At 38.3% G+C, this 27914-nt stretch overlaps 3 protein-coding genes and 1 pseudogene across 9 annotated transcripts; 2 read left to right on the plus strand and 2 right to left on the minus strand.

Annotated features, from left to right (window-relative positions):
* Positions 1-1909: 1909 nt before the first annotated feature.
* Positions 1910-13951, minus strand: LOC115734322 (O-fucosyltransferase 9). 6 transcript variants are annotated; one of them, XM_030665066.2, is made up of 12 exons: positions 13337-13946; positions 12558-12630; positions 12116-12192; positions 10887-10975; positions 9622-9819; positions 6231-6435; positions 5970-6137; positions 4387-4554; positions 4099-4289; positions 2970-3145; positions 2409-2427; positions 1910-2359 (listed from the first exon to the last, which is right to left on the minus strand). In XM_030665066.2, exons 1-10 carry the CDS (start codon positions 13700-13702, stop codon positions 2998-3000), a joined length of 1683 nt encoding a protein of 560 aa, XP_030520926.1. In that variant the 5' UTR covers positions 13703-13946; the 3' UTR covers positions 1910-2359; positions 2409-2427; positions 2970-2997. The 6 variants fall into 6 exon arrangements, 5 of the variants coding, with proteins under 5 accessions (XP_030520926.1, XP_048130449.1, XP_048130450.1 ...); XM_048274492.1 differs by having other exon boundaries at positions 1910-2427; XM_048274493.1 differs by lacking the exon at positions 1910-2359 and having other exon boundaries at positions 2413-3145; positions 13337-13606; positions 13679-13945.
* A 1172-nt stretch (positions 13952-15123) lies between these two features.
* Positions 15124-15812, plus strand: LOC115734353 (succinate dehydrogenase assembly factor 1A, mitochondrial). Its single transcript, XM_030665094.2, has one exon. It carries the CDS (start codon positions 15216-15218, stop codon positions 15516-15518), a length of 303 nt encoding a protein of 100 aa, XP_030520954.1. The 5' UTR covers positions 15124-15215; the 3' UTR covers positions 15519-15812.
* A 2337-nt stretch (positions 15813-18149) lies between these two features.
* Positions 18150-20727, minus strand: LOC115738381 (50S ribosomal protein L18). 2 transcript variants are annotated; one of them, XM_048275197.1, is made up of 3 exons: positions 20487-20727; positions 18417-18590; positions 18150-18339 (listed from the first exon to the last, which is right to left on the minus strand). In XM_048275197.1, the coding sequence occupies exons 1-3, from the start codon at positions 20658-20660 to the stop codon at positions 18316-18318; spliced, it is 372 nt and encodes a 123-aa protein (XP_048131154.1). In that variant the 5' UTR covers positions 20661-20727; the 3' UTR covers positions 18150-18315. The 2 variants fall into 2 exon arrangements, with proteins under 2 accessions (XP_048131154.1, XP_030526851.1); XM_030670991.2 differs by having other exon boundaries at positions 18150-18590.
* A 5578-nt stretch (positions 20728-26305) lies between these two features.
* LOC115737274 lies at positions 26306-27523 on the plus strand (annotated as a pseudogene).
* Positions 27524-27914: the final 391 nt, after the last annotated feature.

The following is a 27914-nucleotide window of genomic DNA, read 5'->3' on the forward strand; positions in this document are numbered from 1 at the left end:
TATTATTAAAAATTGCCATGTTAGTGCCGACTGATTTAAATTGGTAGGATGGAGTGAATTGGAACAAATGTAAAAACTTTATGACTCAATTGGAAAAAAAAAGATTTTGCACTGAATTGACATAATTACAATAAATGTTTAAGATTCTAATTTGACAATTTTTCATGATAATTTCTAGTGCGTTTGAGATCTTAATTCTAATTATAGTGCTCAGGATCTTATTTAGTAGATTCAGAACATGACAACAACTGATTTTACGATTTCAAACATGGGGCCCACAGTATCAGCGTTTGTAATTTAACCAGGGAAAGAAAATCGATGGGGGCGGGGTGGGTCCGGATCAACTGTTTTGCCACGTGGAACATTCTGTGGGCCAGTTTAACCCCAACCCCCAAACCCAACCCCACCCAACCCTAGTTAAGCTCTCTCATTTACACGCACAGATCACATGGTGCAACAATCAAAATAGGGACGAAAGTTAAGTGACCTTTTCAAAAGTCATGAAGAAAGGAAAAGGGCCACATTAACTCGAGCCCCATTAATTTTTTCAGCTGATTATATTTAATCGTAAAACGTTCACCACGTGTCAGTCCGTCTAGACAAATGCGCGCCACATCAGCTGCTGACGTGGCGCTATGATACATTTTCAAGAGAGAGAGAGAGAGAGATTGATTTTGGAAGGAGAGAGACAAAAATAAAATTTTACCTTCTTTCTTTGTTCCTCGTTCTTGAACCACTACTTTTGGAGAGTCGAAGCATCCACAAGAAACGAGCTTTTGGATGTTTGGTTTGGAATGGCTAGTGTTGAGAACTAGCAAAAGGGCAGCACCAAATTCCGGCCGATGTGGCGATTACTTCTTTCGCGCTTTTGGCGAATCTGCCGTATTAAATAGGAAAAGACCCTCAAAACAATTGAGGCCGACTTGAAATATTTTTTGGGAGACATACAGGAATGGAGACCTGCTTGGATTCAGCAGAGACCTCAAACCTCATTCATTCGTACTACATCGCTATTCTCCTAAAGTGATTTAGGTAATACCATTCGAACCGTAAAGGAAGCTCGTTCGGGTGATTACACAGTTTATTTTGCATTGATACGTCTATTCCTCCAAATTATTTAAGCCAAACAGGTGCAATGGAGCAGCTGTTGAATTCTAGTGTGCTTTAGTGGGATGTGATTGGAAAGCTAGTTGAGAACCTGCCTTGGATGTAGAAGGGGTTCTAGATGTACTCAAGACTTATCAGGTTTAGATTGGGCTACCCAAAATTTGGCCAAGAAACAAAAGCTTGAGCCTCCAAAAAGGCGATAGTAGTTGTTGTTGTTGTTTTTTTTTTTTTTTGAAGGTGATAGGTTAGGACAATCAATAAGAGGCTTAAAAAATAGGGTACAAGATCGTTTTCTTTCCTATGTATCCCTCGTTTTAATTTTTCAGTTTGTCATTTTATTGGAATAAGTGCGTTAAAAATTCTAAAACTTATCACAAAAGTGTAATGAAATTTTAAAACTTTCAAAGAGTGAAATTAAATCCTAAAACTCGTCACGAAAGTACAATCGAGTCCTAATCGATTGCACTTTTATGACGAGTTTTAGAGCTTGATTGCACCATTTGAAATTTTTAGAACTCTAATTGTACTTTCGTGATAAGTTTTAAGACTTGATTGCATTTATTGAACGTTTTAGGACTCAATTGCATTTTCTGACAAATTTAGAATTTCCAATGCAATTTTTTTTTTTTACGGTCCGAATAAAATGGCAGAGAGGTTCACTCACAGAAGGGGTATATCTAAAGAGAGAATGTACACGCATGTATTTATGGATTATGTAAGAGAGAGAGAGAGAGAGAGAGAGAGAGAGTTACATTGGATTAATGAATTAGGCAGACGCACTTAACTTGTTGCACCTACTTTGTTACGTGTAAGCTGAAGGTTTCCCAGGCAGGGCAGGCACAAGTCAAAGACGTCACTCCTTGGCCAACCGTTCACTGCACATTCTACAATTTTTGAGATCCATGTCATGCAGTAAACCCTTAATCGATTAAATCCCCGTCTACTTCCAGCCAGTGACATCAGACAGAAAATCCCAACATCACCACTTCTATCAGGAATAGATGAAAGGTTGACTCTATCAAGTAAAAAATCCCTTAAGAGATGGAGAGGCAATATTTCCATCTATCCATGCTAAAACTACGAAAAAATGACCAGAGAGAAGTCTCTCTCAAAATCTGTATACATTATCATGAGACGTTTCGACTTTTCTCAGAACCCGATTGTAACTGGCGAATTCACACTTCGATAACATATCAGATACTGATAGGCCCTGCTCATCTCCCGGAAAGAGAGCGGATTGCTAATCGTATCTGTATGTTCTCGTGCACTAATGTGTACGGCACGACAGCAGAACATGCACCTGGGTTGGCTATTTAAAACCTGTCATGACTCACAACGATAGAGTAAAAAACATCATGAAAATGTAAGACAAAGTAGAAAGCAAAATCACAATGAAAATCCACTGAACTTAAAGAATAATCTACAAGTGGGTCCTCCGGGTGCATAAAAGTACATGATTTGGTCATTCCATTGCAACTCTGACGATGACCATGCTCTCAGACAGATAGCAGATCTAAGCAAACAGCATGTAACCTACAGGCATTTGATAGATAGACAAGAAAAGAACACAGGCTCACCTCAATCCACATGAGGGAGAAGCCATGCCACTTGATTTTTATACGATAACTAACTTTAATTTCTCATCTTCCAATCATTTTCAGGACCCATAATTTCAGGGGCACTATCTAAAATATAAAAGAATTTGTACTTGGAAGAGCAGTTACAGTGGCCAAAGAGTTGGAGAGAATCAAAATTAGCCTTTCCCTTGTGATAAAAGAATTGACATTTACAAAATCACCGTGTGATACTCTATAACACACAACGAGTGATAAACTTGTAACCTATACGACACGTATCCTTACAATATTCCAGATGATTGTTATTCTTATATCAATGTTTATGTTTCATCTTGTTTTGCTTACACATGCAATCTGGCATGGGAAAAGTGTATAGTGAGCCCCCAGGCTTTCTGAGCTCACTTCCCTTAACATCACTTCGGTGAAGCATAGCTTGCATCTGGCGCTTGAAATTCTCCCACCTGCAAGATGTGCTTTGTGAGCATGATGGCGGAAGAGCTTGCATATTATCCATAAATTGATATATATACTAAAACAAATAAATTGATACACAGAGGTAACGTGGCTATTAGATTCTGTCTTTAACCTACACCGAACAGTGGAAACCATGCAATAAGCACCTTTTAGACTGTGCTTTTCACCTAAGGTCCCGTTTGGCCATAAAATAGATTGATCTGTTAATGTCCCTTAAGACTTTTGTGGGACCACTGCCAATATTCTATGACTCCCTCTCACTCTTAGTTTGGTCTTTTTGCCTAGTACTAGGCGTGGAGTTTGTAATTGCGGAGGTAAATTGTGCCTGAAAAGATTAGAACTCAAGACCTCCCGTGCTAATACCATGTGAGATTTGTGAGACCATTGCCGACTGTTCTAAAAGCTTAAACTGTTAGATGAATGTATGGTTTAATATTTATATTGTCTAACAATAATAACAAAAATCTTACACACATCCCCAAATGATTTTAGCACCACTGTTTTTACCAGAAAAACTGAAAAATATCGGTTTTATAGGGAGAAAAATAAAGAAAATTTATACTTCTCCTCACCTGCACGGCTAATTAACTGCTAAGTTTAAGCAGGTATCTCCATTGTTTACCAGTAAAAAGCATCTACATCATTCTTAAAGCACAGTACAACCAAACATGAGTTAACTTCACCATTCTACATTCAAAGTTTCAACACAAGAACAGCAAAGAATTCCCCAATAATTAAGGATACACAGTTCAACCCAGATTGTATCCCAATGAAAATCTGACCCACAACCCCCACCTTCCAACTAGACCACTGCTTCAGTAGTGAAAATATGAGATAATTCACATAAGAACCTTTTGTTTATGGATAGAGCACAACCAAGGAGCATTAATCAAAGGATAGGGAACAAGTAGAAAGAGAAAGATAGTTTAACCAATGGAACCTGATTTTGGGGTTATCGAACAACAATGCCAATTTCCTTTTGTCGGGCCTAATTGTCTTGGCATGGCCTCCAAATAAGTACCGTCTATGGCCAATCAAGAAGTGAGGAAAGTTTCCACCTTGGGTTGTCACAAATACCTCACTCTGAAGGCAAACTGAATAATCAAGAGCTGCCAATCTAGATGAGAAGCCCTACACCAGAAAGATCGTATGAAATGAATTTCTTCATCCTATTATTTGCTCCAAATTTCTATCTAATAAAGAGCTCAGACAGTGGCCAGGACGATACCTTGAATGGAGCTAGTTCTTCGGGAGTGGCAAGGGTATTCTTTGTTTGTAGGTATGGAAACATCAACTTAAGAGGGGCCATGAACTTTTCTTCTTTATAAATTTTTCCAGCTGCCACATATACTGAAGTGGTGTTATCAAAACCCATGCCCCTAAGCATCATGCCCACCTGCATGGGAGTAGAGAAAAATTTCAGTTATGAGAAATGGTTTTAGACAACTATACCTTGAAAAAGACAAAAAAGATTCAATACAAGGAAAAAGCATTTTCTCAGAAGTATCATATCTCAAAGTGATGACATCGGATAATAGAGCACCAAAAAGCAATTTAAAACAAGTATCACGAAGGAGGCACATTCAAGCGACAAGTCCGGTCTTAGGTAGCCGTTGTTGTTACAGGATCATCGGGTAACTATGAAAATCCTAACAGAAGGAAGGCCTGAGCTGATTAAATAGATGTGGATTCTTTTCATTTTTCCATCAAGCCTTCAAAGCCTATCCATAAAGACATGAATACATAAAGTAGAACTTCCTTCTAACTCCAGAAGAGGCGGGGAAAGAAAGTAAGAGTAGAAAAGCACTAAGACAATTACCTAATGTGATGATACTAAAGCGATACTAAAGCAAGAAGGCACATCTGAAAGTCCCACACATGCTTACCATAACACCAGCATCAGATATGATTGAATGGAGCACAGAATTATTTGACTGGTAATGCACATATTAAAGGTCATCCAATGATGAACCCTTGGAGAATGAGAAAGTAACTCTGGAGGGAATAAAGTAGTATGCACGCACTCCTCTAGGGATGACAGCGAATTTTTACTCTTAACTTAGAAAGACAAACATCCAGCTTTCAGCACATTGATACTCAAGTCTATAAGACTATTTCCCTCAATATTTCACCAGTTTTATTCCATTTCTTGCACTATTTTGTATTCCACCTGGAGTCTCTCTTATGTATATATTTGTGTGAGAATATTTAAATATTAAATCATGCCTTCATCTATCAGCTTAAACTATTAAAAAAGTTGGTAATTAGGACCTTCTAGCTCTAATACCATGGTAGAAAGTCCAACCCAAGAGCTTAAGCTAATAGCTGGAGGGAGATCACAAGAATATAAAGAGTATGCAAGACCCATTGCTAAGCGACTTAAAAAGACTTTTACAATACCATAGCTAAATGCTCAAAGCACTTAGAACAGGCAAAATACTCTGCCAAATGTAAAGCAATTGATTTTGAAAATGGCCTAAAACATGAAATGTCCTCATCATTAACAGGAGATTACAGCTCCAAATCCTAAATATGAACTTTAGATGGTTGAAGAGAAATGTTATGGCTAAAAAAAAAAAAGTCAATTGTACCATTCAAGCTACAAATCGCCTGCCACATGAATTCGTGAAACTTGGCTACTCTACCACACTTCTAATTTAGCCAATGAGGTCTGGGCAACTTCAAATGAATAGTTCTGGTGGTGGGGAAAATTAACCATCCAAAGGAGCTACAACAATCAGATAATACATAAAATGATTCTCACTTACACGCAAATATGAATTAACTTAAAAAGGTTGATGTAGAAAGTACCTCCAGCGGAGTAAGAGGGCATTTTCCATCCATCCGATTTGCGCCAGGTTTTATCACTCTTCCTTTTCTCCTAAATTTTCCTCTCCATCCTTTTTCTCGAGCAATATCCATTTCACGTTTCTCCTCCTCTCCACCATCATATTTGCAGCATGAAAAGGCAACCATATCCTTGTGCAAGAATGAAGTTTCAGATTTGGGTCATCTAAGATTATGTGTTTTAATCTTGTGCACCACAGAAATAAGGAAAGGGAGGGGAAGCACCTTCTCAAATCTAAGATGCACCGACACATATCTGCCCCCACCTTCTGAGCTTCTCCTAGTCATTCTTTGAACCATCCTCTCAGCAAGAACTCTTATAGGTTCTGCGAACCTCAGCGCTTCAAAATTGGCTAAGCATCTGAGACATTGTACCGGTGAAGGAACTGCATTTGCCAATCTGTTGGAAAAAGGGGCAATGCGCACAGCTCTGTAAAATGAAGAAGAACCACCTAAGTTATCTGCATCGCCATCCCAACATCGTGGTTCAGAGAAGGATACTTAAAAGGTTTATAAAAAGCTGGTTTTGGTACAGGTGACAATTGCTTAAAGCTGATAATTAATGACTCAACACAGATGACGTGCCTCTTAATGTGAAACTACTGTAAATGTCCATTTGTCATGATCATCCAGTGAATATAGGGCATGTAATATCTTGACCCACCAAAATCTATAAATAATGAGAAAGTTGGGCAGAATGGATCTTTGTGGTTGAGCCACCTCATACAAAACTCCATTCTCTCCCACGTCCCTACACATTAATTAGAACCAACCCTATCCTTCACATTAATTAGATACATGTAACTTGAATAGTCTTCAAAGGTAAAATCACCAATTGAGAATATTCTTTTAAGTTTTCTCCTTTAGTATATGTGATTAATATATGATGTTTCTTCTAATTATTAAATAAGAGTCATACAAATTGAGTGGGGTCATGTCCCTTTATTTACATATACGTATGTATATATAAGAGGGTTTTCATGTGTCAATGGGGTACACTTCAAAGGTTGTATTTTATATTCAAATGTAATATGTAATCTATTTTCTTTAAGGGTTATCTGAGTGGGCCTCTAATTCTTTGTTTTGGGAAAAAAAAAAAAAAGAACTAAAAGAGGAGACAAGGAAGAGTCGAATGGTCAAATTATTCATCTTTTTTTGACGTTTCATTGAGTAGTTCATTACCGCATCAAAATAATGAGTAGAAGGTAATCCAATGGAATTCCTTCAGCAATTCAGCCCTTGGTTCTTCACGCCATAAAAACCCTTTTACGTTAGTAGGAAGAAGTTTGTGGAATTCAAATAGACACAGAGCCGAAGTTGGAAATTTAGAATTAAATTGTCACTACTCAAAACAAAAATTAAATGATCAAGCATTTAACCAAGCAATCCAATTGCTCCATTTTTATCACCAAAGAAGGACGGGAATACATGTCAGTCCATTTCCCTTCTCTTCCATATGTTTGAATTGCAGTTAGAAACTGACACATGTAATTTTCCTTCCCTCTTGCAACCCGTTTTATACAAACTGGAGTCTAATATTTTCTCTACACGATCTATTTACATGTTTTACCTGTTTACGCAATGAAAACATACCTTTGAAATTACAGGTCCTGCAGTTTTTCTTGGAGACCACAATGTAAGAATTTGTCTTTCCTTGGGTGGGGTATGCATTTGTTTTTGTTCGATTTCATACCCTCTTTATTTGATTGCTGTGTTACCTCCTCCTATCTATAGAACTACATTATCCTTGTCATTGCATATAGGCAGCATGCCTGTGAAGTCTTTCAATAATTTGATGTAACAATGTGTGCTTTATGGGGGAGCAGATTCGAGTCGTGCATTTAAACAAATGCAATACCATGTGTAAATTGAGAATAGACAGACTATACACTTCTTAACAAATCTAATAATCACACGTGCTTATTTTTTAATAGAATATCATGATTTCGCCATTTTAAAGCAATTTATCATATGTTAAAGCGCACATATAAAGGTTTTCGGTAAATAATTTAAGTACTTTAGATACTGAAATCAATTCATTTAACTCTCTAAACAATTTAACCATCTATTTTCTACTCAACCCACATCTCTCAAGTTGGACAAAGTCAGTAGTGTTGGTGCATGCAAATTTGAGTGCAGCAATTTTGCTTCCCATCATAATGTCTTACCCACATTTCTTACTTTCTTAGAAGATTGAAAGTCTCTACAACGATTTTCCATAAAATTGTTAATGTGATTTTACTGAGATGGTATCGTAACAAGTGCACAGAAATTTCTTGAAAGAAAATTAACCACTCAAAACATTGCCCCAAAAACCATGCTGTCTAATACTAGTGAATGCTAGACAATTTTCACTTGTTCTGGTTAAATTTGGCATTCTTTCTTAAGATCCTTACAGGTTCTTGGCTCAGCATGCTCTGCGAGACATACTAAACTAAGATGCTCCAGCATGAATACCGAAAGGGAAGTCCGCTGATATACGAACAAAGGGCCATAGAAATTCTCATAAAAACCCTAAATGTAGTCATTAGGTCCACAAGAATTGCGCCAAAGGACAATCATTAGTGACAGCAGCTTGATGCTCACCATAGCTGCCGATAAATATGTCACTTCCCATTTTCACTTGTTCTGGTTAAACGGGCCCCAACAATATTAAGAAAAGAACTAAACTCTTGTTTGAAACTGCCTTGCTTTCTAAACTGCCCCACCAAGATCTCCTGTACATGACTATGCAGACAGGGCACAACGGCAAGCAATGTTCAGATTAACCTTGTCCAAAGTATGCATGTTCAAGGTGGACAGTTGGACTTGCACACAAGTTGCCTATCCTGAATCGTTTATAAGTCTCTTGTAATAAAAATAGAACCCACAAATAGTTCTAGATGAAATTGAACATAGCAACAGACAAAGCTTTAGGAGCCTAAGTCATACAGTCATGAATCATAAGATAATGTGATTTATCGTGGAGGAATGAATGGTTAAAACTAGAAAATAGCATACAAAGGATTTCCAGCGCTACCTTTGCATATTAAATTGCCCACTTCTTTCAAAATATAATACAGTTTGCTCCATGTATAATTGGTTGCCAGATTTCTTTCTCTCACTTCCACACATTTCAGCTGATCATGAATTTGTAAGCATCACTAAACAAACTGGTGCATGTCTCAGCATGCATACAAGGTAAAGCATCAGTTCTGAGCGACGGGGGATGTGTATGCTATTCACCCAATGATGAAAGTCGTACCATGATTTTGGTTAAATCCTTCCCACAAGATGTGAATATGATATCGCAAGAAAGATCCCAAGGACTAACTACTAGAGTGAAAACAGGGTATTTGGCCTTGATGCAGGATGGATATCGTACATAGGAATTTTTTATTTTATCATCCCTAAGAGCTGACAATACAGATATACAGCCCACCACTAGCATAAAACTCTATGGATTCTTCACCTAATCAGGAACATTTAGGAAGGCTTATTGGATCCTGCTGCAGTTCTTCAGATAACAACAATCCAAGTGAATATTATATATGTGGCAGCTATAAGGGAGTCAATTATGCTAAGAAAAGATTTCAGAGGAAAAAGTTAGCATTGCAGGATGAGAAAGAGCAGATACCCGAGTTCCTTCATCCTTGGAAGGACCTTTTCAAGATAATGGTTACGAGTGGACCATCCTTTTACTCTTAAATTTACTATGCTGCTTATGTTATAGTCAAATTGCTGAAGCATATCCTCTGGGAGTTCTCTGACTATCTTTACATTATTCTTGAGAGAATCAATGAAAAAATCTTCATCAAATATGTCTGAGAAGTTGCTGAAACAAACGAAAGGAAAAAGTTGTGAGGTTTCCACATTTCGGAGCACGTAAATGCTACAATGACGTGAGCTTAAATCAATGTAGAAGTGATGTCCTCGAGTCATAAAATTATAGAGAATAGGTAGAACAAAAAGTGTTGCTTCCTAATGATGCATTGATCCTTTTGAAGTAAAGCGGGCTTTGTGAAAGAAAAAAGGATGTCTGAAGCACCGTAATTTGCAGAGAGATTATTGCAAATATCATGCTACAAGATAGGACTTTTAGTGCACTCTAACTTATCAACCTAAATGTTTTTCATTCCACCGCTGCTTATAGATGTAAAATCATATGTCATGGTAGATGAACACTGAGACCCCATAAGATCTGAATAACCAAGATACCCAACTAAACAAATTGAAAAGCTCAGACCCCAAAACTCAGCAAGAGAAACAAACGATTGTGCCATACCAATCAAGTTTGAGGTACACTTATTTTAGAGTAAGAACGGCCCATGCCACCTTTCTTTTGCTGGTTTCTGACAGGACCCATAAAACAGATTAGGAACTAGCTTGATCGAGAGCTAGTTAACATCTTTTAATGCACCAAGCATTGGGGTACAAGAAATTCATTTTGTCCAAGGAATCTCACTGATCAGCAAGGCTTATGACGGTGACAATGTTCATGATTCTGTAACCTTGTTGTGCTACAAGATGTGAGGACCATTGCCTAAAAGCTGCGTGAAAATAGAAGCTATCATGATCGCACTTAAGGAGATATTCCACAGAAGTTTATAATTGAAGCAGTATGTCAGCCAGTGATCTGAATTTCAACATCAGAGCTTCTAAGTTCATTTTTTCCCTTGCCAGAAGGCTTGTAAGTTCACTTAGAAAGTGGATCAATTAAGTGACTGAACTCTAAAGAAGAATCATTATTAATGGTCCAAGACCGCACATATAGATAGACAGAACTTGAAAATCCCTAAACAGTAGGTTCCAAAACAGCAATCTTCTGCTTTATTTGAATATGAACCACACTGAAATACCTAATGCATTCTTATTCACTGAAGAGTAAAAACCAATCATAACCTGGAATCTTGCCAAACACTGTTCAGATGAAAAATAGGTATAACCAGAGTTGCATTCAGCAGTCCAGCTACTGCCACCGCATCACATATCTGCCATGAGGAGAGAAGAATCTTCATTGGCGACAACTATATCAGCTACAATGCAGAGATAGAAGACATACAACAAGAGTTTAACTACTACAACGTCTCATGCAATTAACAATGTACAGTTCAACTTATCCAGGTGTATATTTACAGTTCAGCATTAGTACTCAGATTACGGGCCAGGGACTCGTATTAACAGCTCAATGTGGCTGCACACTATTCTGAAGAGCAAAACCGAACAGGAGAAAGTTCGCTATGAGTTCTCAATACTAAAAAATAAAATGAAATCATACTCGGACATACAATGCTCAATTCATACTAACCAAGCAAGAACCTACTGGACTAGAACACTAGGCTAGCCATTATTAGTCTTCATCAGAGCCTATATGTATCTCCATTCTTAACAAATTCTTGTCATTGCAAATTGGCCTGACCAATTGATTCAAACTTCCCAATAGCCATCTGCATGCAAATCTGGAAGATTTGATCTACTTCAATAAAATATTTTTCCAGATAAGATTGGCAGATCAAGCGAGAGGAGCCATGACTCAAGCAGGGCATGCTATCCAAAACTAAAAACTACCATTTTAAGACATGTGAAGAGCATCCATTCTATCCACGCTTTGAAACTGTGCAATGTTGCAGAAAGCTTAAATTTTGTTTCTTTTGTCAAAGACCACGTACATAGAGTCTTGCATGACCAGCCAAAAAACCAATTTAGTTACGCAACTTCATTTTTTTTTGCTTTTGGAGCATTTTTTTTTTTTTTGGGTGCTCCAGAAATAGTTTTGGAGCCACTTGAAGTTAAAAAAAAAAATTACTTCTCTCTAGAAGTAGGAAAATCAAATTCTGGCCAGAAGTTAATTTCTAGAGCAGAAGTGTTGCCATGTGCGCCCCTAAGCTACATTCCTTTTTCCCATGCATGCACACATACAATTAACCTTCCCTATCCCGATAGCCATAAATGTAAAAGAAAGTGTAGAAAGGTTTTGTTTTCTTGAAAGGTGACAAGAGTGTGTGATCCCACATTAAGAAAGTCTCGCCAACTCTCTATGTTGCATTAATATTAGAACTAAGAGATGGGACAATACAATTTATAAACTGTGTCAAAGATGCATAACATTACTACAGTTGATGAGAACTCACCGACAAGCGTTGTTGGTTTAACCCACCATTTGCTTCAATTATAAGGAAACCATTCGATTCTGGCAATTCTTTGGACCCTAGTAGCAGAAAAACACTATTAATGAGTTGTTTGCAGTGATATTTGCAAGCATAATACAACACATTTCTCTTCAACTGGAAAAGCATTATTGGACACATAAACAAGCAAGAAATTCAAACACCAATATATGAGCGTATCTGCAGGCATGCTTGTGCCATTGCATAATATCCTTATGGCTAAGACTTATGCTGCATATATGAATGAGGAACAAGGTGGTCAGCATGGGAGCTAGGGGATTATAACTTGCATTAAGAGCGCACTGTCATAAGGGTTATCAAAGCTAACCCGAGCACAGAAACACATCTCATAATCAACTTATCAAGAAAGGTGTTTAATTTAAACCATGTGAACAGAAAGTCCAACCTGTTTGACAGATGGTCATGCTACCACAAGGCTGCCAACTTTGATGTAATGTTTGACTCCATGCCATTGTCAACTGCATGAAGTGTAACAAGAGATCAGCTAAATAATTTGCATTTCTGTGGAGATCAGACAAATCATGCTATGAAATGACAAGATATCAGCTACAATCACAGTGACTAGTAACTTACAAATTCGACAGCAAACTGCCGATGTCTATACCGAATACTATTCACTTCAGCCCACAGAAGAATGCAACATCCTTTTTGTGACATTTAAACTTCCTCTGTGTGACAGCCTATTACATTCAAGCATAAATGTAGAAACAGAAACTGCTCTCTTGTGAGATCTAATGCTAAATCAATTCTAAGCCGACTAGTAAGAGGTTAGCAAGTTAAATATAACCTGGCCTACCGCCAGAATGCCATAGTTTTACACAACCAAGCAACCAAAAGGTCTCTCCAAAGCAATTTTTCAGCAAGGATCTCCACATTCTTATAGAACTGTAACAGATAACGAGTGTCTCGAAACAACAGCAGCAGCCACAGCATCAGCATAGCTTTTCTAATGTCACTTTCGCTTCTCCATTACAGAATTTAAGTAAAAAAAGTAGCTCACTGGAGAGAGGATCGAAATCAACAAGCAGAGCAGGGCAATGGACAAACTAACAGCACATATTGATCACTTTTCCAGTTAGCACCAATATGGACGACACGTTTCAAAAAGCATCCAACAATCTAACTAAAGCCAATAGCTTTAGAAAGAAAGCACAAAACCGTTACCGCGTTAAAGCTGGAATTGCTTTCGTTCTCCATCAAAGGCCACAGTTTCTCGAAGACCTGAGGACTCCTGTACACAGATCCCGGAGGCGCAGGACCGCCCGCATTCATCCTCACCCCAACGTCGAACCCGAAAGACCCCATATACAACACCATACCAGTAATGTACAACACCGGCGCGAACAAGAGCACGCCTCTCCGCCTAAAAACCGCCGACACGACCGCCAACACCAGTTTCTCCACCAGGCTCTTCTTCGACCCCCTGCCGCCGCCGGAGCTCTTGTTCCGGCCGTGGCGGAACCGCGGCGAAGAGGGCGGAGAGGGCGTGGAGCGGCCGCCGGCTCCCAGACGGCTGTGGCCTTGCGGCATTCTCCGTCGGCGGCCTCACAAGAGAGGTTCTGCGGAGTTCTCTCGATCGACAAGGAGAACTCGGACGGAACGGGTCGGATTCGAAGGTGGGATGCGACGCGAACTTGTTCGAGTGCAGACGGAAAAGATCCTCGTGCTTCTCGAGCTTTCGGGGTCGATTCTCAGCGAGTGGAAGGGAAGCGAGCAGCGCGTGGCACACCGTGTAGCAGCAGCTGTCGCGACTCGCCGTCATAATATGAGGACGTCAAAGGTCGTTTTAAAGTGCCGAGGTTTTTTCATTTTGACTCCGCGATTTCACGACATGATTAACTGTGGACATGATTCCCTCCCCCCGCACATGTTTATGTCAGGTTTTTTCATTTTATGTAACCTTTTATATACATGCGTGCCCCTTCCATTTAAAAACTCAAATTTTTAAATCAATCTCGTAAAATCTCATATCTCACATAATATCAAAATTAAATTCTTCCCTTTTCACGTCCACTCCGGCCAATTATCCCACAAAATCTCACATTTATATTGATCTTTTCATATTATTATGAAGTACATGCACTAATAGTCTATTATAAATTTTCAATATTGAGTGTTTCAATCGCAAAGTCTTCGATCCTTTTATTATAACGTACGTGCAGTGCACTAAGGTGAGAGACTTCCATTTCAACGAAAGTAGTAAGAGAAGCAAAATTTTTCGTAATTGCATTTTTACTTTTACTAAATTAGGCAATGATTGTTGTTTGTGTATTTTCATGCTCATTCACTTTGTATGTCCTAAATACCAAAAATGAATATGATGATAAGATATAAATATATTTGACTTATTACTACGATTCATCAAACAGTGAATAAGATACCACAAAATCTCTGAATTTTATATTTTATCTTATTCAACCCCATCTTAGGTAGAAATCAAGACCATCAAAGACATTAGCTTATACGCTAAAGTAAATAATTGGGAAAAATATTCAATGTGATAAAAAAGTCTATAAAAGCATAAAGAGAGCGTAAACTCCTTCTCCTTCGTAATTTTACCATTCATATTGAAGTTCAATGAAAGTAATATGAGAAACAAAACTTTTCTTAGTAGCAAAAGTAAATAGTTATTTTTTTTCTCTTTTAGTAAATTTGATAATAATATCTGTTTGTGCATTTTCACACTCGTTTACATCATTTGTCGTAAATACTAAACAATCAATATACTTGACAATAGTAGATAGAATACGGTAAAATTTTTAAATTTAATATCGTGTCTTATTCAATCCTATCACGACCAAACTCAGTCCAAAAAGATTAGTTCATATGCCAAAGTAGAGAATTGGGAAAAATAGTCAATCCGATTTAAAAAAAAAAAAAAAAGGAAAACCCGGAAGGGAAAACGATCAAATTCACTTCTGTGTTCGTTGCCACTTGCCATAACCAGAACCGCCTCCGGCTCTGGAGAGATCGCCGGATACTTCTCCACTTCTCTCTCTCGGCCTGAAACTCTGGCGAGTCGACCTCCCTAAATGAGAGACAAATGGGTGGCGGGAACGCACCGAGGAGGCTCTCCGGGATGCAGAAGCAGGTGCTCGCCCTCTACCGTGGGTTCCTCCGGGCGGCCCGCTCCAAGTCCCCCGACGATCGCCGCCGCATCGACTCGGTCGTCTCGTCCGAGTTCCGCCGCAACGCCCACCAGGTAGACCGCAAGAACTTCCTCTACATCGAGTACTTGCTCCGCCGGGGCAAGAAGCAGCTCGATCAGCTCAAGAGCCCCGACACCACCGGGTTGTCTTCTCTCAGTTTCGCCCCGCCTTCTCAATCGGTAGGCTCGCACAAGTAGCGAGTTTCAGTTTTCAGGGTCGTATTCTATCTGGACCTAAGTCAAACTGCTCAAGTGATGATTGCTTTTGGGGAAAAGTTTTATTCCGCTCCGGAGAAGTTCGAGTCCATGGTGATTTGAATGTGTTGGAGTATTGCATCGTTTTTGCTGCTCAAGTTCTTTTTTTTTTTTTTTTGATAAATTTGAGGTGGGCGATGATTGGCCAAATGCAATGCTAACCCCCACTGTAATCTGTAACGACCTTGGTTTCAGTTGTCCATTTATTTACCGGAATAAATCTTCCATTTCCTCTCAGACTTGTGGGAACGTGCCCTTATTGTTCAGGGAGTTTATGGTATTCGACGAGTATGTACACTTGTTTGATATAGGGAGATACCTTAATGCCTCCCTATTGAGTGTTCGGTGAATGTTTCGATGGGGATCAGAATGCTACTGTGTTTGAAGGTATGAATACAGGAGTGCTCTGTGTATCAGCGAAAGAACAGCCCTTTTCCATGATGAGGAGTTTACTGTTAAGCAGTTGAGAATAGTCAAAATTTAAGTATAGACGTGCTTGTCTCGAGATAATCTTTTCTGTCGGGGTGTCGATATAGCTGTACCTTGAGCTGTTTTTACTCTAGATGGAAAAAAAACAAACGATCGGAGACTTAGAGGCTGGCTGAAAAAATCAACTTGTTGCTGAACATTTCTAGCTTAGTGTCGCTCAGTTAGTCCTTGGATACACATGACTTGTACTTGGCTGCTTAACTGATAGTTTCCTGGGAAATAACCTTTAGAGAGTGGAATACATGGGAGGCATTTATTTGAAGATGCCTCACAATTCGTCCTGAGAAAGAATATGAATTCACATGAGGCATTGAAAGATGAAGATGTGATTTTCATCCAGCTTGCAGTTTTGCGAGTTAAGGATTGAACTTGGATCTTCTTGTCTAAATAATGTTCTCGAGTAAGATTTTCAACTTGAATGTCTCTGGTGAGTAATAGTTGAGGATATGATGCTGTTGATATATGTGATTGCTGTATATCAGGGTGTATTCAGTCTGGGTTTAGGGACAGACAACAAGCGAAAAGGATATTGAAACCAAGATTCATGAAGATGTGGAATGGGTTTCTTACATTGTGGAAAGGAAATTATATTCAGGCAGCTAAGAGTTGTTCTACATTTTTGGCAATTGCGAACGAGAATATGGAAGAGGAGGGTCGGAACAGGGTGAGAACCATTTGTTTCATTTTCTAGAAAGGGAACAGTGGAATTGTAGAGAGATGCAACTTAGCATTCCAAACGGTGCTTTCAAACTTCTGTTTCATTGCTGTACTTACAATTTATTTGGAGAGTGGAACTTGAAAATTTTTTTTTTTCCTGAGTAATGGATCTGATCTAATCTTGGTGCGGTGTTAGTGGGCAGCATACAGTCCACTTGACATATGCTGTTTTGTTTTTACACTATTGCACGACATTCTGTTAAACTTAGTCATAAGAAAATATGCTGAAACCTTGGACTTATTTCTTGAAATACATAAAAATATACCAATCTACTTCAGATTTTCACATCCTTGATCATCTTATGTTAGAGGTCTTACTCTTAGAGAATAACAGGTTAGTGTTTGACAATCTTCTGATGCTTCAGTGGATCAAAGATAACCTGATCCCATGATGAAAGGTAGCTGGGCAAGGAAGCAACGCAAACTGAGGATGTCGATACACTGAGGAAGCAAAGATAAACTAAGGAAGCAAGGTAGAGGTCTTACTCTTAGAGAATAACAGGTTAGTGTTTGACAATCTTAGAGAATAACAGGTTAGTGTTCTACAAATATTTGCAGTGTCAGGAAGTGTAAAAGTTCACTTCACAGCCACATGCCTACATTGAAGTATATTGGTTAGACCGGCTTGGGCAGACTCTAATTTGATTAGAAATTTCTGCACTATTAGACTTGCCCTTCATTAGTGTTGATTATTTCTGAGTCTACAACTGTAATTCCCGAATTTGTTACCCAACATCTTGTGTTACTGCCAACTTGTTCAGTTTTGGCCTCAAGCAGTTTTTAGCATGTTTATGAAAGCTGGAGATGAATGATTTGGTGTGGCCTTACAGTGATCTGAACAATTTTTTGGATTGTTGTGTTTGGGTGTCGGCTCCCAAATTTTGAGTGCTTTGATATAAGGGCAAAGGCTTCCTTGTATTCTCTAGAAAAATTGAGAGGCTTTCAGCTATTTAGGCTTCCTTGTATTGGACAGTCAAGTTCTGGTCACATTTCCTGCTTCTATGTTTGATGAACTTGAAATGTCATGTGCGTTCGCTTCTGCTTTCATGAGTTTAGTGTTATCTGATGTAAAAGGATGAGAGGAGCACGTGTGGGGTTTATCAAGAGAAGAAGCACACTTATCCAGCTAGGATTGGCAAAGCTGCACCGTACGAGGCAATTTTTTTAATACGAAAGGAAGCAAGATTGAGCGCCTAAACTGTCAATGAATTCCAACAGATATCCATCTCTGCTCACTGGCTACGAATATCGCAATCTAAATTTTGGCACCACAGAAAGACAGCGATGAAGAGCATTGCACAATCCCTTATTTTCTTTTTCTGTTACAAACGAAGTGCTGCTTCTCACATGGCCAAGGAAATGGAGGACTAAGACAAATTCAGCCGAATTTCATTATCGAATATGAAGAGAGGTTTACACAAATATAATGCCATTTTCCTTGATAGTATCGAGCACGATCCCCAGCTTTCCCTCTATTCTCTCATCCTTTCTTGGTTCATAAGCAATAGCATATACATCGGCATCCTTTGCTCGCTCAGCTATCAGCTGTCCTATAACCCTACAAGCATTGACATCCGTCAGTGACGGCAAATTGTTCCTGAGATCTCTGGCATTTGTTGTTGCGACAGCCACCACCTTGCTCGTTCCTCGGTGCATCACCTTTGCGTGAACGAACCTCTTTGAGAAGAACACGTTGAGCAGGAATGGCCTCAGGTACATGTCTGTCCTCTGCTTCCATGACTTCCTGTTGGGTCTCTTTGCAGCTTCACCGCGAGATCTCCGGGTCCAAGCAGACTGAATGAACGATTCCTAGCAATCCAAATAGAACAAATTACTTTTAAGGAGAACGTTATTGTAAGCTCACCTGTAAAAGAAAAACATGGCTCTTAGCCTTAGAATCTGTATCTCAGTCAATATGGCCAAGCTGACTCCGCAGAAAAAATTTAGGAGCGTTCTAATGGCTCTATCCTTATAGAAGATACCAATTCCAAAAGAAAAAGCATCAACCATATTAAAAGGACATAAAGAAATATCATCCATGCAAAACGGAAAAAAATTTAACCAAACCACAAGACCGGTACACAGTGCCCCTCACAAAAGGTCTAACAAATAGCTTTTGCCCCTGTTTTCTGAATCCTAAGCATGAACAATTGAGACTAATCATCTAGAACATCGTTTGCCCCACTAACAAATGCAAGATTTATCAGGTAACAATTCAGCTAAAGAAAGTTCCCACCAACCTAGAACCAATTTACAACAAAAGCGACCCCAAAAGAATTTCCAGTAAACCTAGTAGTAGTGAATTATCTGATTTCCAGAAGATAGTTTGGGACCAATCATCTACAGACATTGATACAGTTTTACACAAATTGGCACTGTGCTTGTTTCAACATCCAAAAACATACACTCTGAGGCACGAAAAAAATTAATAAAGAGAAGTGTCAAGAAAATATCTTTAAAATAGTCAACTAGCAAAGATCAGGACTTCAATTAGTTGCCAGAGTTGGTCCCAAAATAAGTTGCCAGAGACTAGTAACTAGTCCCTCACCTAATATCCAATTGAATACTCCAGGAATTAGCATCTAAAAAACTCATCTCAAATAGATAATCACAGACACTCTTAAAAGAGCTATATCGAGAAACTTCACCCTGGAGCTGCCCTGGATGTTGAGAAAGGCATCAGTAACAATGATTCTGAGATTGATTCTATGCTCACGGATGCGTATGCAACATTTCATAAATAAAAAAAAACCAACGAAAACAAATTAAGGTTCTTTCACTTTCGTATGAATAATAAACACAGGAACCCGGACATTTCAACTGATGTACTGTAAATTAGATCAACACTCAACAGATTGACAACTAGGAGCATCTTGAAGAGAGGAAAAGGTGAACTATTGAGAATAAAAAGTACGAAAGAATTGCGACATCCCACATTTTACAATCGTTAGGAAGGTAATGTCTTGATATTGGAGGATTGCTGAACGTGACTCAAATGTTATCCTGCAAGTCTGCAACTGTGCAGTAAGCGGGGTGTCCTGGAATTCTTCAAAGCAGCAGCCAGACACTTGACAGACCATTTTCATCTATTCATTTCAAAGGTGTGTAAGCCATACTTTATGCCACTGAGGTTCCCTTACACGGCAAAAGGGATCCACCTTATACATGCGCGAATCTCTCTCTTGGATTTTTCTCAGGCGCTGGCTTTTAGCTGCGTCATCAATATTCGAACAGTATTGTGCTTGCAGAAACTATGGATTTAAAGCACAATCTTGGACCGGCCACTTTCTAGCAAATCGAACCAGTTCGCAACCCCGCGAGTTTTGCAGCAAGCAACACTAAAATCTCAAACGAAAAAAAACCTTTGCAATCCAATTAAATGGCTGAGTTTCATCAACCATTGCTAACTAAACTGCAATGATCGAACAAACAACTCAGGAGCATAAGATTTCCATCCAATCAGCATCTAAGAGTAACAAAACAGAAGGGACATAACCGGTTTCAGCCGAGGATTTGAAAAGCTCCAACATTCCGCTCACTTTTAGGTAAAAGGAATAAGCTTCCACGTTACTTCACGACGATCGAGCGGAAACAGTACCATCATCAACTAATCAGTCGGTACATTTCTCAATTTTTGTGCGAGATCAAGCAAGAAGCAATGCGAAGGAGTCAAGAACCGGTGGGAATGAACGAGTTCAGCGTTACCTTGGGTAGAGCGGGTTTTGAGGCGATTGCGAGCGAGACATTGAGGTCCGCAATCGGGAATGAAGAAGCCCAGGAGAGCGAACTGGGTCGTTTGTCCGAGGCCGAGCGCGTCGGGATTGTGTCGGAGCAGAGAGGAGAAAAGTGGGTTCGCGAAGAAGCCACGCCGCACGCCATCGCCTTATCTGTGTGCTCTGCGCTCTGCCTGTGGTAGTGTCTCCTCCATCCAGCAGCGTCCCTCCTCCCTCTCCTCACCAGAGAAGACGGCTTACTTCCGAATACGAGATTTTATTTGTATTTTCTTAGGTAGAAAGTTTTTCTCTTTTTTTTTTTTTTGGTGGAACACTTTTTTGTTTATCGCCACAAGAGTTTTTTTTTTTTTTTTTGATAGAGGGAGAAAAGTCACAAAAATTTAGAGTTATGTTTATTGTGAGGCATTTATCGTAATTTTTTTAACATAAAATACTTCAAATTATGCCCACTATTATTACATGATTGCCCCAAACGTTCTCTTGTGATGTTAAAAAAATTTCCAAACTTATATCTATGTAATAAATTTACCAAAACGACGTCGTTTTTATTTCATTTAAATCATGTGGGGTTCATCATGGCAACATATTTGCTTTTCGTCGTTCATGTATGCATATTTTTAACGGTACTTGACGAAGGGTAAATATATCACGTAAATATAAATTTGGAGTCGTTAGTATCACAAAATATAGATTAGGGTAAATGTGTTTGGACATAATTTTGGTGTTTTTTTCCCTTCCATGTATTGATAATTATATGTATAGATACAATACAAGCCAATTATTAAAAAACACGTGGACTTTAATGTAACCAGTATAACGGTTGTGTTTGTTTATGCTTTTTAAAGATAAAAAAAATATAAAATTTTACTTTTCTGCTGAAGTTCTAAAATATTACGAGAATTTAATCCATACTAAAACCCGTCCTAAAAAATCCACATATTATTTTCATCTATTGTGGGGCGTGTATGTAATTTTACGTGTCGACATTGCTAAGCTGTGAAAGTATTGGGTTTTCGAGCTTTAAAAAAAAGAAAATAGAAAGAACTGGAAATCATTCCATCCAATGATTGATTAATTAGGGAAAGCGCGATAGAAAAAAAATGACAAACTCGCCAATCACAAGAATTTAACTTGGGCATCCTCGAGGCTCATGTCTCATGAGCTATAAGCATAATACCAAAATCACCTCAATAAGAATTTGCATGCTCAAGACTCAAGTTTCGTGTTAACATGAGTATATTTCAATAAAAAAATAATACAAATGATCCTTGAACTTTGATTTAATGTGCACTATGAGCTTTGAACTTCTAATTTGACAAATATGATTATTGAACTTTAGCTCAGTGTGCAATGTGGTCCCTTAACTTTCAATTTGTTCAATGTGATCTCCGAACTTTTAGAACATGTTCAATTTAGCCCATGAATTATAAGAAAATGTACAAAGTCGTCTCTGAGCTTGAATTAATGGAAAGACTACATTTAACATCTTTCTATAATTCGGGGACTAAGTTGAACATGTTCTAAAAGTTCGGAGATCATATGAGTCAAATTAAAAATTTATGAACTATATTGCACATTGGACTAAAGTTCGGGGATCATATTAGTTAAATTAAAAATTCATGGATCATATTGCACAATAGATCAAAATTTAAGGATTATTTCTATCATTATCCCTAAACAAAATTCAAGTGAAGCTCACTCCTTACACCAGGCCTTATTATATGTTTTACATATTGCTATGTTAAAGTACCCACATCTGTTTGCGCTGCTATGTGCAAGCTCATTCTCACGTATAGGGCTCCTTTAGGAGGCTGCGCCACTCGAGGAGGCTCATCCGGGACTCGACCATCGCGAAGTGAGCGGGCTGACGTCAACCGTTCACTGATGGGATGACGTCAAATAGTGAAATTGAGCTTTGCGCACAATGAAGTTGAAGAGGCAGCTGATGAGGCGGCACCTCCACCTTCTTGAAAGCCTCGTCCAACATTATGTTCTTCTCGACGACTCTCTCTGCCGTTGTCTTTGCCGCCTCCTAGCTCACTCTTCTTAGCATGTCGCCTTGCTCTCTCTTCAATGACATCTTTATTAGATTACTTCAACTTATACGTAGAGGGAGATCATGTGTATATAAAAAATATATATCAGTTATACGTGGTGGCTTCGTTCGACTTTAGGACGGACTAACGAAACACACCATTGCAAGACTTGATATACATGAATTGTTCCCGTGCGTGGGAGAGCATGTTATCTTGAATGAAGCAATTTCTCTGGTAAATCACTGATTCGATCATTGTCCAATTGAAATCAAATTTGCTTTTGGAATGACGGATCACAATCTCTAATGAATCGAATGGAGAACAAATCAAATGCATCGCTAGATTTTGCCTTAGAGGAAAAGACTAGAGAGATTTTGACGCATGGTGGGAGAGCTAGCATAAGGAGAGAGGTGATGTGGGGGGACTGATTGTGAGGCTAATTAACGAGAGCAAAGAAGCATGGGGCATAAAAAGATGAAGGATCGTATAAATAGGCAATGTATTTGCCATACTCATTATTATTCTGGATACACTTGCATCTTTGCATTTAATACACATTTCCATAATAGTGAATATCATAAATGGTGGGTCTGGTCAGAATTGTTCAATCCCAAAGCGGGGTTGCACATCCATTCATTCGAGAAATCACCGTATACATGGCGGTTCGACGATATTCAACTTTGGTTTATTAGATGTAGGGATTTTTTTTTAAAAGCTCACACGTAAACTACAGAGTGCTAAAAAAAGGGGTTAATACCACAAAAAAACCAAACTGGTAGACTTATGGCAAATTTCCTAAAAATTATTTTTTTGACCATAAAAAACTTCAAAATGGTACATTTGTGACAAATTTACCACAAACTGGTATACATGTGACAAATTTAACCTCCGTTAATTTTTATTTAATCTAACCGTCAAATTGTTGGGTTGGATCGCACATGATAGTTTACGGGTGTATCAGTTTGAGATTTTTACTCTCTGTTTATCACATGTGTATTAATTTGGAATTTTTCATAGTACTAACTCAATTTGACGGAGGGTGAAGTATTCACGGGTGTGCCGGTTTGGGGTATTTCGTGATAAAAAAATTTAGTTCAGGTAAATTTGTCACAAATGTATCAATTTAGAATTTTTGATATTCAAAAAAATAGCTTTGGGTAAATTTATCGCAAATACACTAATTTGGGATTTTTCGTGGTTAACAAAATAGTTTGAGATAAATTTGTCATAAATATATCGGTTTGGAGTTTTTTGTGATATCAACTCCACACCCCCCCCAAAAAAAAAAAACTACGAAGTGCTAAATGCAACTCAAAGTCTCAAAAGAGTTAATTTTGGTTAAACTCACGCTTCTTCTCTGCTATATTCATAATTGAATTAGACGCATTTGCAATGCCAATCAAACTCATCGATATCGCACGGATATTATAGCTTGGTATGTTTTCAATATATTTGACATTATTTCGGAATTTATTAGTAAAGACACTAGTACTTTGAGAAGTGTTCGCTAATTGAACGAGATAGGGTTGTTGAAGTCTTTTAGAGTACCAAAGCAATTATTCATCGTATAGAAACAATTCCAAAGTAGTAGAGAACAGAGGGCTAGACATTAAACGTTGCATATGTAATTTATTGGCTAGACTGTAAATGTGTGAACGTATGCTATGACAATGTTGTTCATGATTTGATTGCTACAATTTAGAAAGGAATATGCGGGCACATGCTAATTCAGCTAATTTAAGCAAAAAATACAGCTCATTGTACAATTGAACATAATTGTAGGGTTAGGATACCCACAAAGAAATTTTTCATAAATGAGACCATCACAATTTAGGCGAATGTTATCTGCACGAGTTGAATTTGAATGGGATAATATGGGTGATTCCCATTTTTTATACACTTGCCTTATATATAATACATTCTCAAAATGGCAAATCCTATGATTGGTAGGTGACAGTATGATTGATATACTGCACAAACATGGCAATGCACATTCCCCATCATTACTTAACTATGCGAGAAAATTAAAACCAGCCGTTAAATTGTTGACAACTTCTTGAGCACAGAAAATTTTGGGAAAAATCCTAAAAAAGGCCTAAAATGGGGTTACTTTCTCAAGAAAAGATCTAGAGTGAGCTTTGTTTCAAACAAGGGTCTGAAGTTGTCAAATCAGCCTCAAATAGAGATTTGAGCTTCTCGGTCAAAGGTTCGCTGGCCAACATTTTCTTGGTAGAACAGGAGTAATTTTGTTTGAAATTTGTGTTGGATATAAAATAAAGAAATGGTTAATGCCATAAAAAACTTCAAATTGATGCACATGTGATAAATTTATACAAAATTAATTTTTTGACTACAAAAAATCAAAAACTAATAAATTCGTGATAAATTTACCACAAAGTAACTTTTTTGGCCACAAAAAATTTCCAAACTAGTACACTTGTGATAAATTAACCAAAACTAATTTTTGACAACTAAAAACTCCAAATTAGTACTTTTGTGACAAATTTACCCTCTATTAGCTTCTATAAAATTGAGTTAATACCATGAAAAACTCCAAATTAGTACATTTATGATAAACGGAGGGTAAAAATCTCAAATTGGTATACCCATTAACTATCACATGTCATGTAACTCATCAATTTGATGGTAAAATTTAACGGAAACTAATGGCGGGTAAATTTATTGCATGCGTACCAATTGGGGCTTTTGGCGATCAAAAAATTTGTTTGGGATAAATTTGTTACATATATACCAGTTTGAAATTTTTTGTGGTAAAAAAATTAGTTGAGGATAAATTTGTTACAAGTGCACCAGCTTGGATTTTTTTTGTGATAAAAAAATTAGTTTAATTAATCTGGGTAAATTTGTCACAAGGTTTGAGGGTTTTCGTGGTATTAACCCATAGAGAAAATGCCCATTTTGAATTGGAATTAGGTTCTTCTTTTCCAATTTTTCATGTTGTCAAGTTCATCATTTCAAAATTTTCAAGTTTTCTTCTTTTTCCCAATGGATCGCGTCCCTTTTATCACCATTGGGAGAATTACCCAAAAAGTCTTAAAACTATTGCAATTGTACCAATTCAATTTTAAACCTTTTTTTTTTCTCTCAATTAAGTCCCGAACTTTTACATTTGTGCCAATTCAATTCATTCGACCAACTTTGATAGGCTGATTGGTGCTAACATGGATGTAGATTGGCGTTGACGTTGACGCCGATGCTAACGCGAACAATTTTCAATACTATTTTAATATTTTTTCAATTAATTTTATTAATTTTTAGTTTTTCGTTTCTTTTTGCTTTCTCTTTTTTTTTTCTTCCCTCTTTTCTTCTTCCCGACTGGTAAGAGGCGAAGGCCGGCTTGACTTTGCTGGCCTCTAGTGAGCTTGCCCACGCCAGCCACTAGCGACCTCGTTATGGCTAGGCATGGCCGACCTTGCCCATTGATGGAGAGGCTTGCCCTTGTTAGTGGAAGAAGAAGGGAGGAAAGAAAAAAAAAAAAAAAATGACATAAAAATAATTTCAAAAAATATTAAAATATGATTAAAAATTAACCACGGCAACGCCGGCTGAATGGATGGACTGATTGGCAAAAAATGCAAAAGGTTTAGGACTGAATTAACAAAAAAATATTAAAAACTGAATTGCAATAAATTAAAAAAAAATTATTATTTTTCCTATCACCGCTCCCGTTGGCTCTCTCCCCACTCTCTCTTCTGTCAAGTAAATTTGTCCTTTTCATTTCCCTCAAATCTTTATGCAAATTCCTTTAGAACCGTTTCTTAGTTTCTGTAAAAATTTTCAATTACATACACTCGCAGACGTACACTCGGCTTCCTTCAAGATCTTTAACAAGTGCCGCCGCACAGCCTGGCCCGGCTTTCTCTCCAGCATCAACATCGCCCAACTCCCCACTACTGGCTTCGCCCTTTGCAACAATGTGTCCCGGACCATCCCCATCCCCAAGTCCTAGTCAGGGTCGGACCCTCTGTGGTTAAGACTTTGCGAGCAGGTTTGCTTGCGCATGGATGATTACGGCTCCGGCAAGCTAGAGTGCGTCGACATCCGTGCCAAGCCACCTGCTACGCTCGCTGAGTCACCCTGAACGGCGCTGGCTATATGGACTTCTAAGACGTCAGCCTGGTGGACGGATACAATCTCACTATGCTCATGGTGGCCCAAGGTGGTAAGGGCTGCTGGAGCAGCGCCACTAGGTGCTTAGTGGCCCTAAACGGTGTTGGAAAAATGCATTAGACAAATATGAAAAATAAGAATAGTTATAAATTTGCCAGAAAAGATGAGAAAATAAGATGAAATTGTCCGAGGCATGCAAGTACTATCCTTAAAAATAATTCTCCTCTCGGAGTACGAAACTTGGTGGGATAGGCTTTTAGAAGGAACAAGAACAACATTATGTATATAGCCCAACAAAGAAGAAAATGAAAGAAGGGAAAAATTCTCTTTATAATGCTAAGTATCTACAAGTGATATGGTTTGAAGTTTATATTCAAGCGAAAGAAAGAGACATTATAAATCAATGAAAAGGATCGATATAAAGCCGCTACAAAATAATGAGGTTTTATGAAGAAAACGTTACAAAGTCATTATAAAGCTGTTCTACGGTCATTATAAAGCCTTAGAAAACCATTATTTGACTGTCGAAAATCCATTATACGATCGTTGCAAAATTGTTATGTAATGATGGCTTTGGTGGTTGTCATAACTACTATCAAGGTTTTATCTATTTCAAAATTGTTGAAATCTCCAACAAAATGACTCGTGTCCGGCAGAGCTGAGGGTGGTGAGTGGAACTAGACGAGGAGGAAAACAGCGTCCCGGAGCACGTGCGAGGCGTTTTGGCAACCTGCAGTATTGTTGCAGCCACGAATATTCGAAGCCCGACACGTCTCAGCCGTCGGCGCACTCGCTCTTCTTACGCTTGCTCACACTCCCCCTTTTTTGTTTTTGGATCTGAATGATTTAGCAAAAGAGAGAGGGCGGGGAGTGAGAGGACGGTGGTGATGAGGAGGACCCCATCCATTGGGGAGGAAAAAGAAAACATGAAAAATAGAAAACGATGAACTTAATCCCAATTCAATTTATGGTTTTCTCTGCATTTGATCTAATTGTAAATTATGACCATGTTAATTGCAAAGCTTTGATAAGTCGTCGAACTATGAGGAAATTTATCATTTTTTTTGGATGTTCTTTACTTAGAATAATTTACGTAAAAGTAAGATCATATTACGAGGCTCACTAGGCATAATAACTCTACATATTTGTGATGCCTCCACTATGAGAGCACTTAGCGGAAGTACAAGATGCATCTCATGGTATATATGCTTCACGAGAGACAGCATATGCAT

This window comes from Rhodamnia argentea, chromosome 2 (assembly GCF_020921035.1).
Source record: "Rhodamnia argentea isolate NSW1041297 chromosome 2, ASM2092103v1, whole genome shotgun sequence".
NCBI classification, from domain to species: Eukaryota; Viridiplantae; Streptophyta; class Magnoliopsida; order Myrtales; family Myrtaceae; genus Rhodamnia; species Rhodamnia argentea.

What these genes read in the sequence shown, in the direction of transcription:
- LOC115734322 (XM_030665066.2), bottom strand. Translation starts at nt 13,702, where the DNA reads ATGCCGCAAGGCCACAGCCGTCTGGGAGCCGGCGGCCGCTCCACGCCC. An exon ending in CCAAGGATGAAGGAACTCGG is followed by an intron (nt 6,436 to 9,621) that starts GTATCTGCTCTT and finishes TTCATTTTACAG; the next exon opens with AGCTGTGCGCATTGCCCCTT. An exon ending in TTCGATAACCCCAAAATCAG is followed by an intron (nt 3,146 to 4,098) that starts GTTCCATTGGTT and finishes CACATCTTGCAG; the next exon opens with GTGGGAGAATTTCAAGCGCC.
- LOC115734353 (XM_030665094.2), top strand. Translation starts at nt 15,216, where the DNA reads ATGGGTGGCGGGAACGCACCGAGGAGGCTCTCCGGGATGCAGAAGCAG.
- LOC115738381 (XM_030670991.2), bottom strand. Translation starts at nt 20,660, where the DNA reads ATGGCGTGCGGCGTGGCTTCTTCGCGAACCCACTTTTCTCCTCTCTGC. An exon ending in CAAAACCCGCTCTACCCAAG is followed by an intron (nt 18,591 to 20,486) that starts GTAACGCTGAAC and finishes TTGGATTGCTAG; the next exon opens with GAATCGTTCATTCAGTCTGC.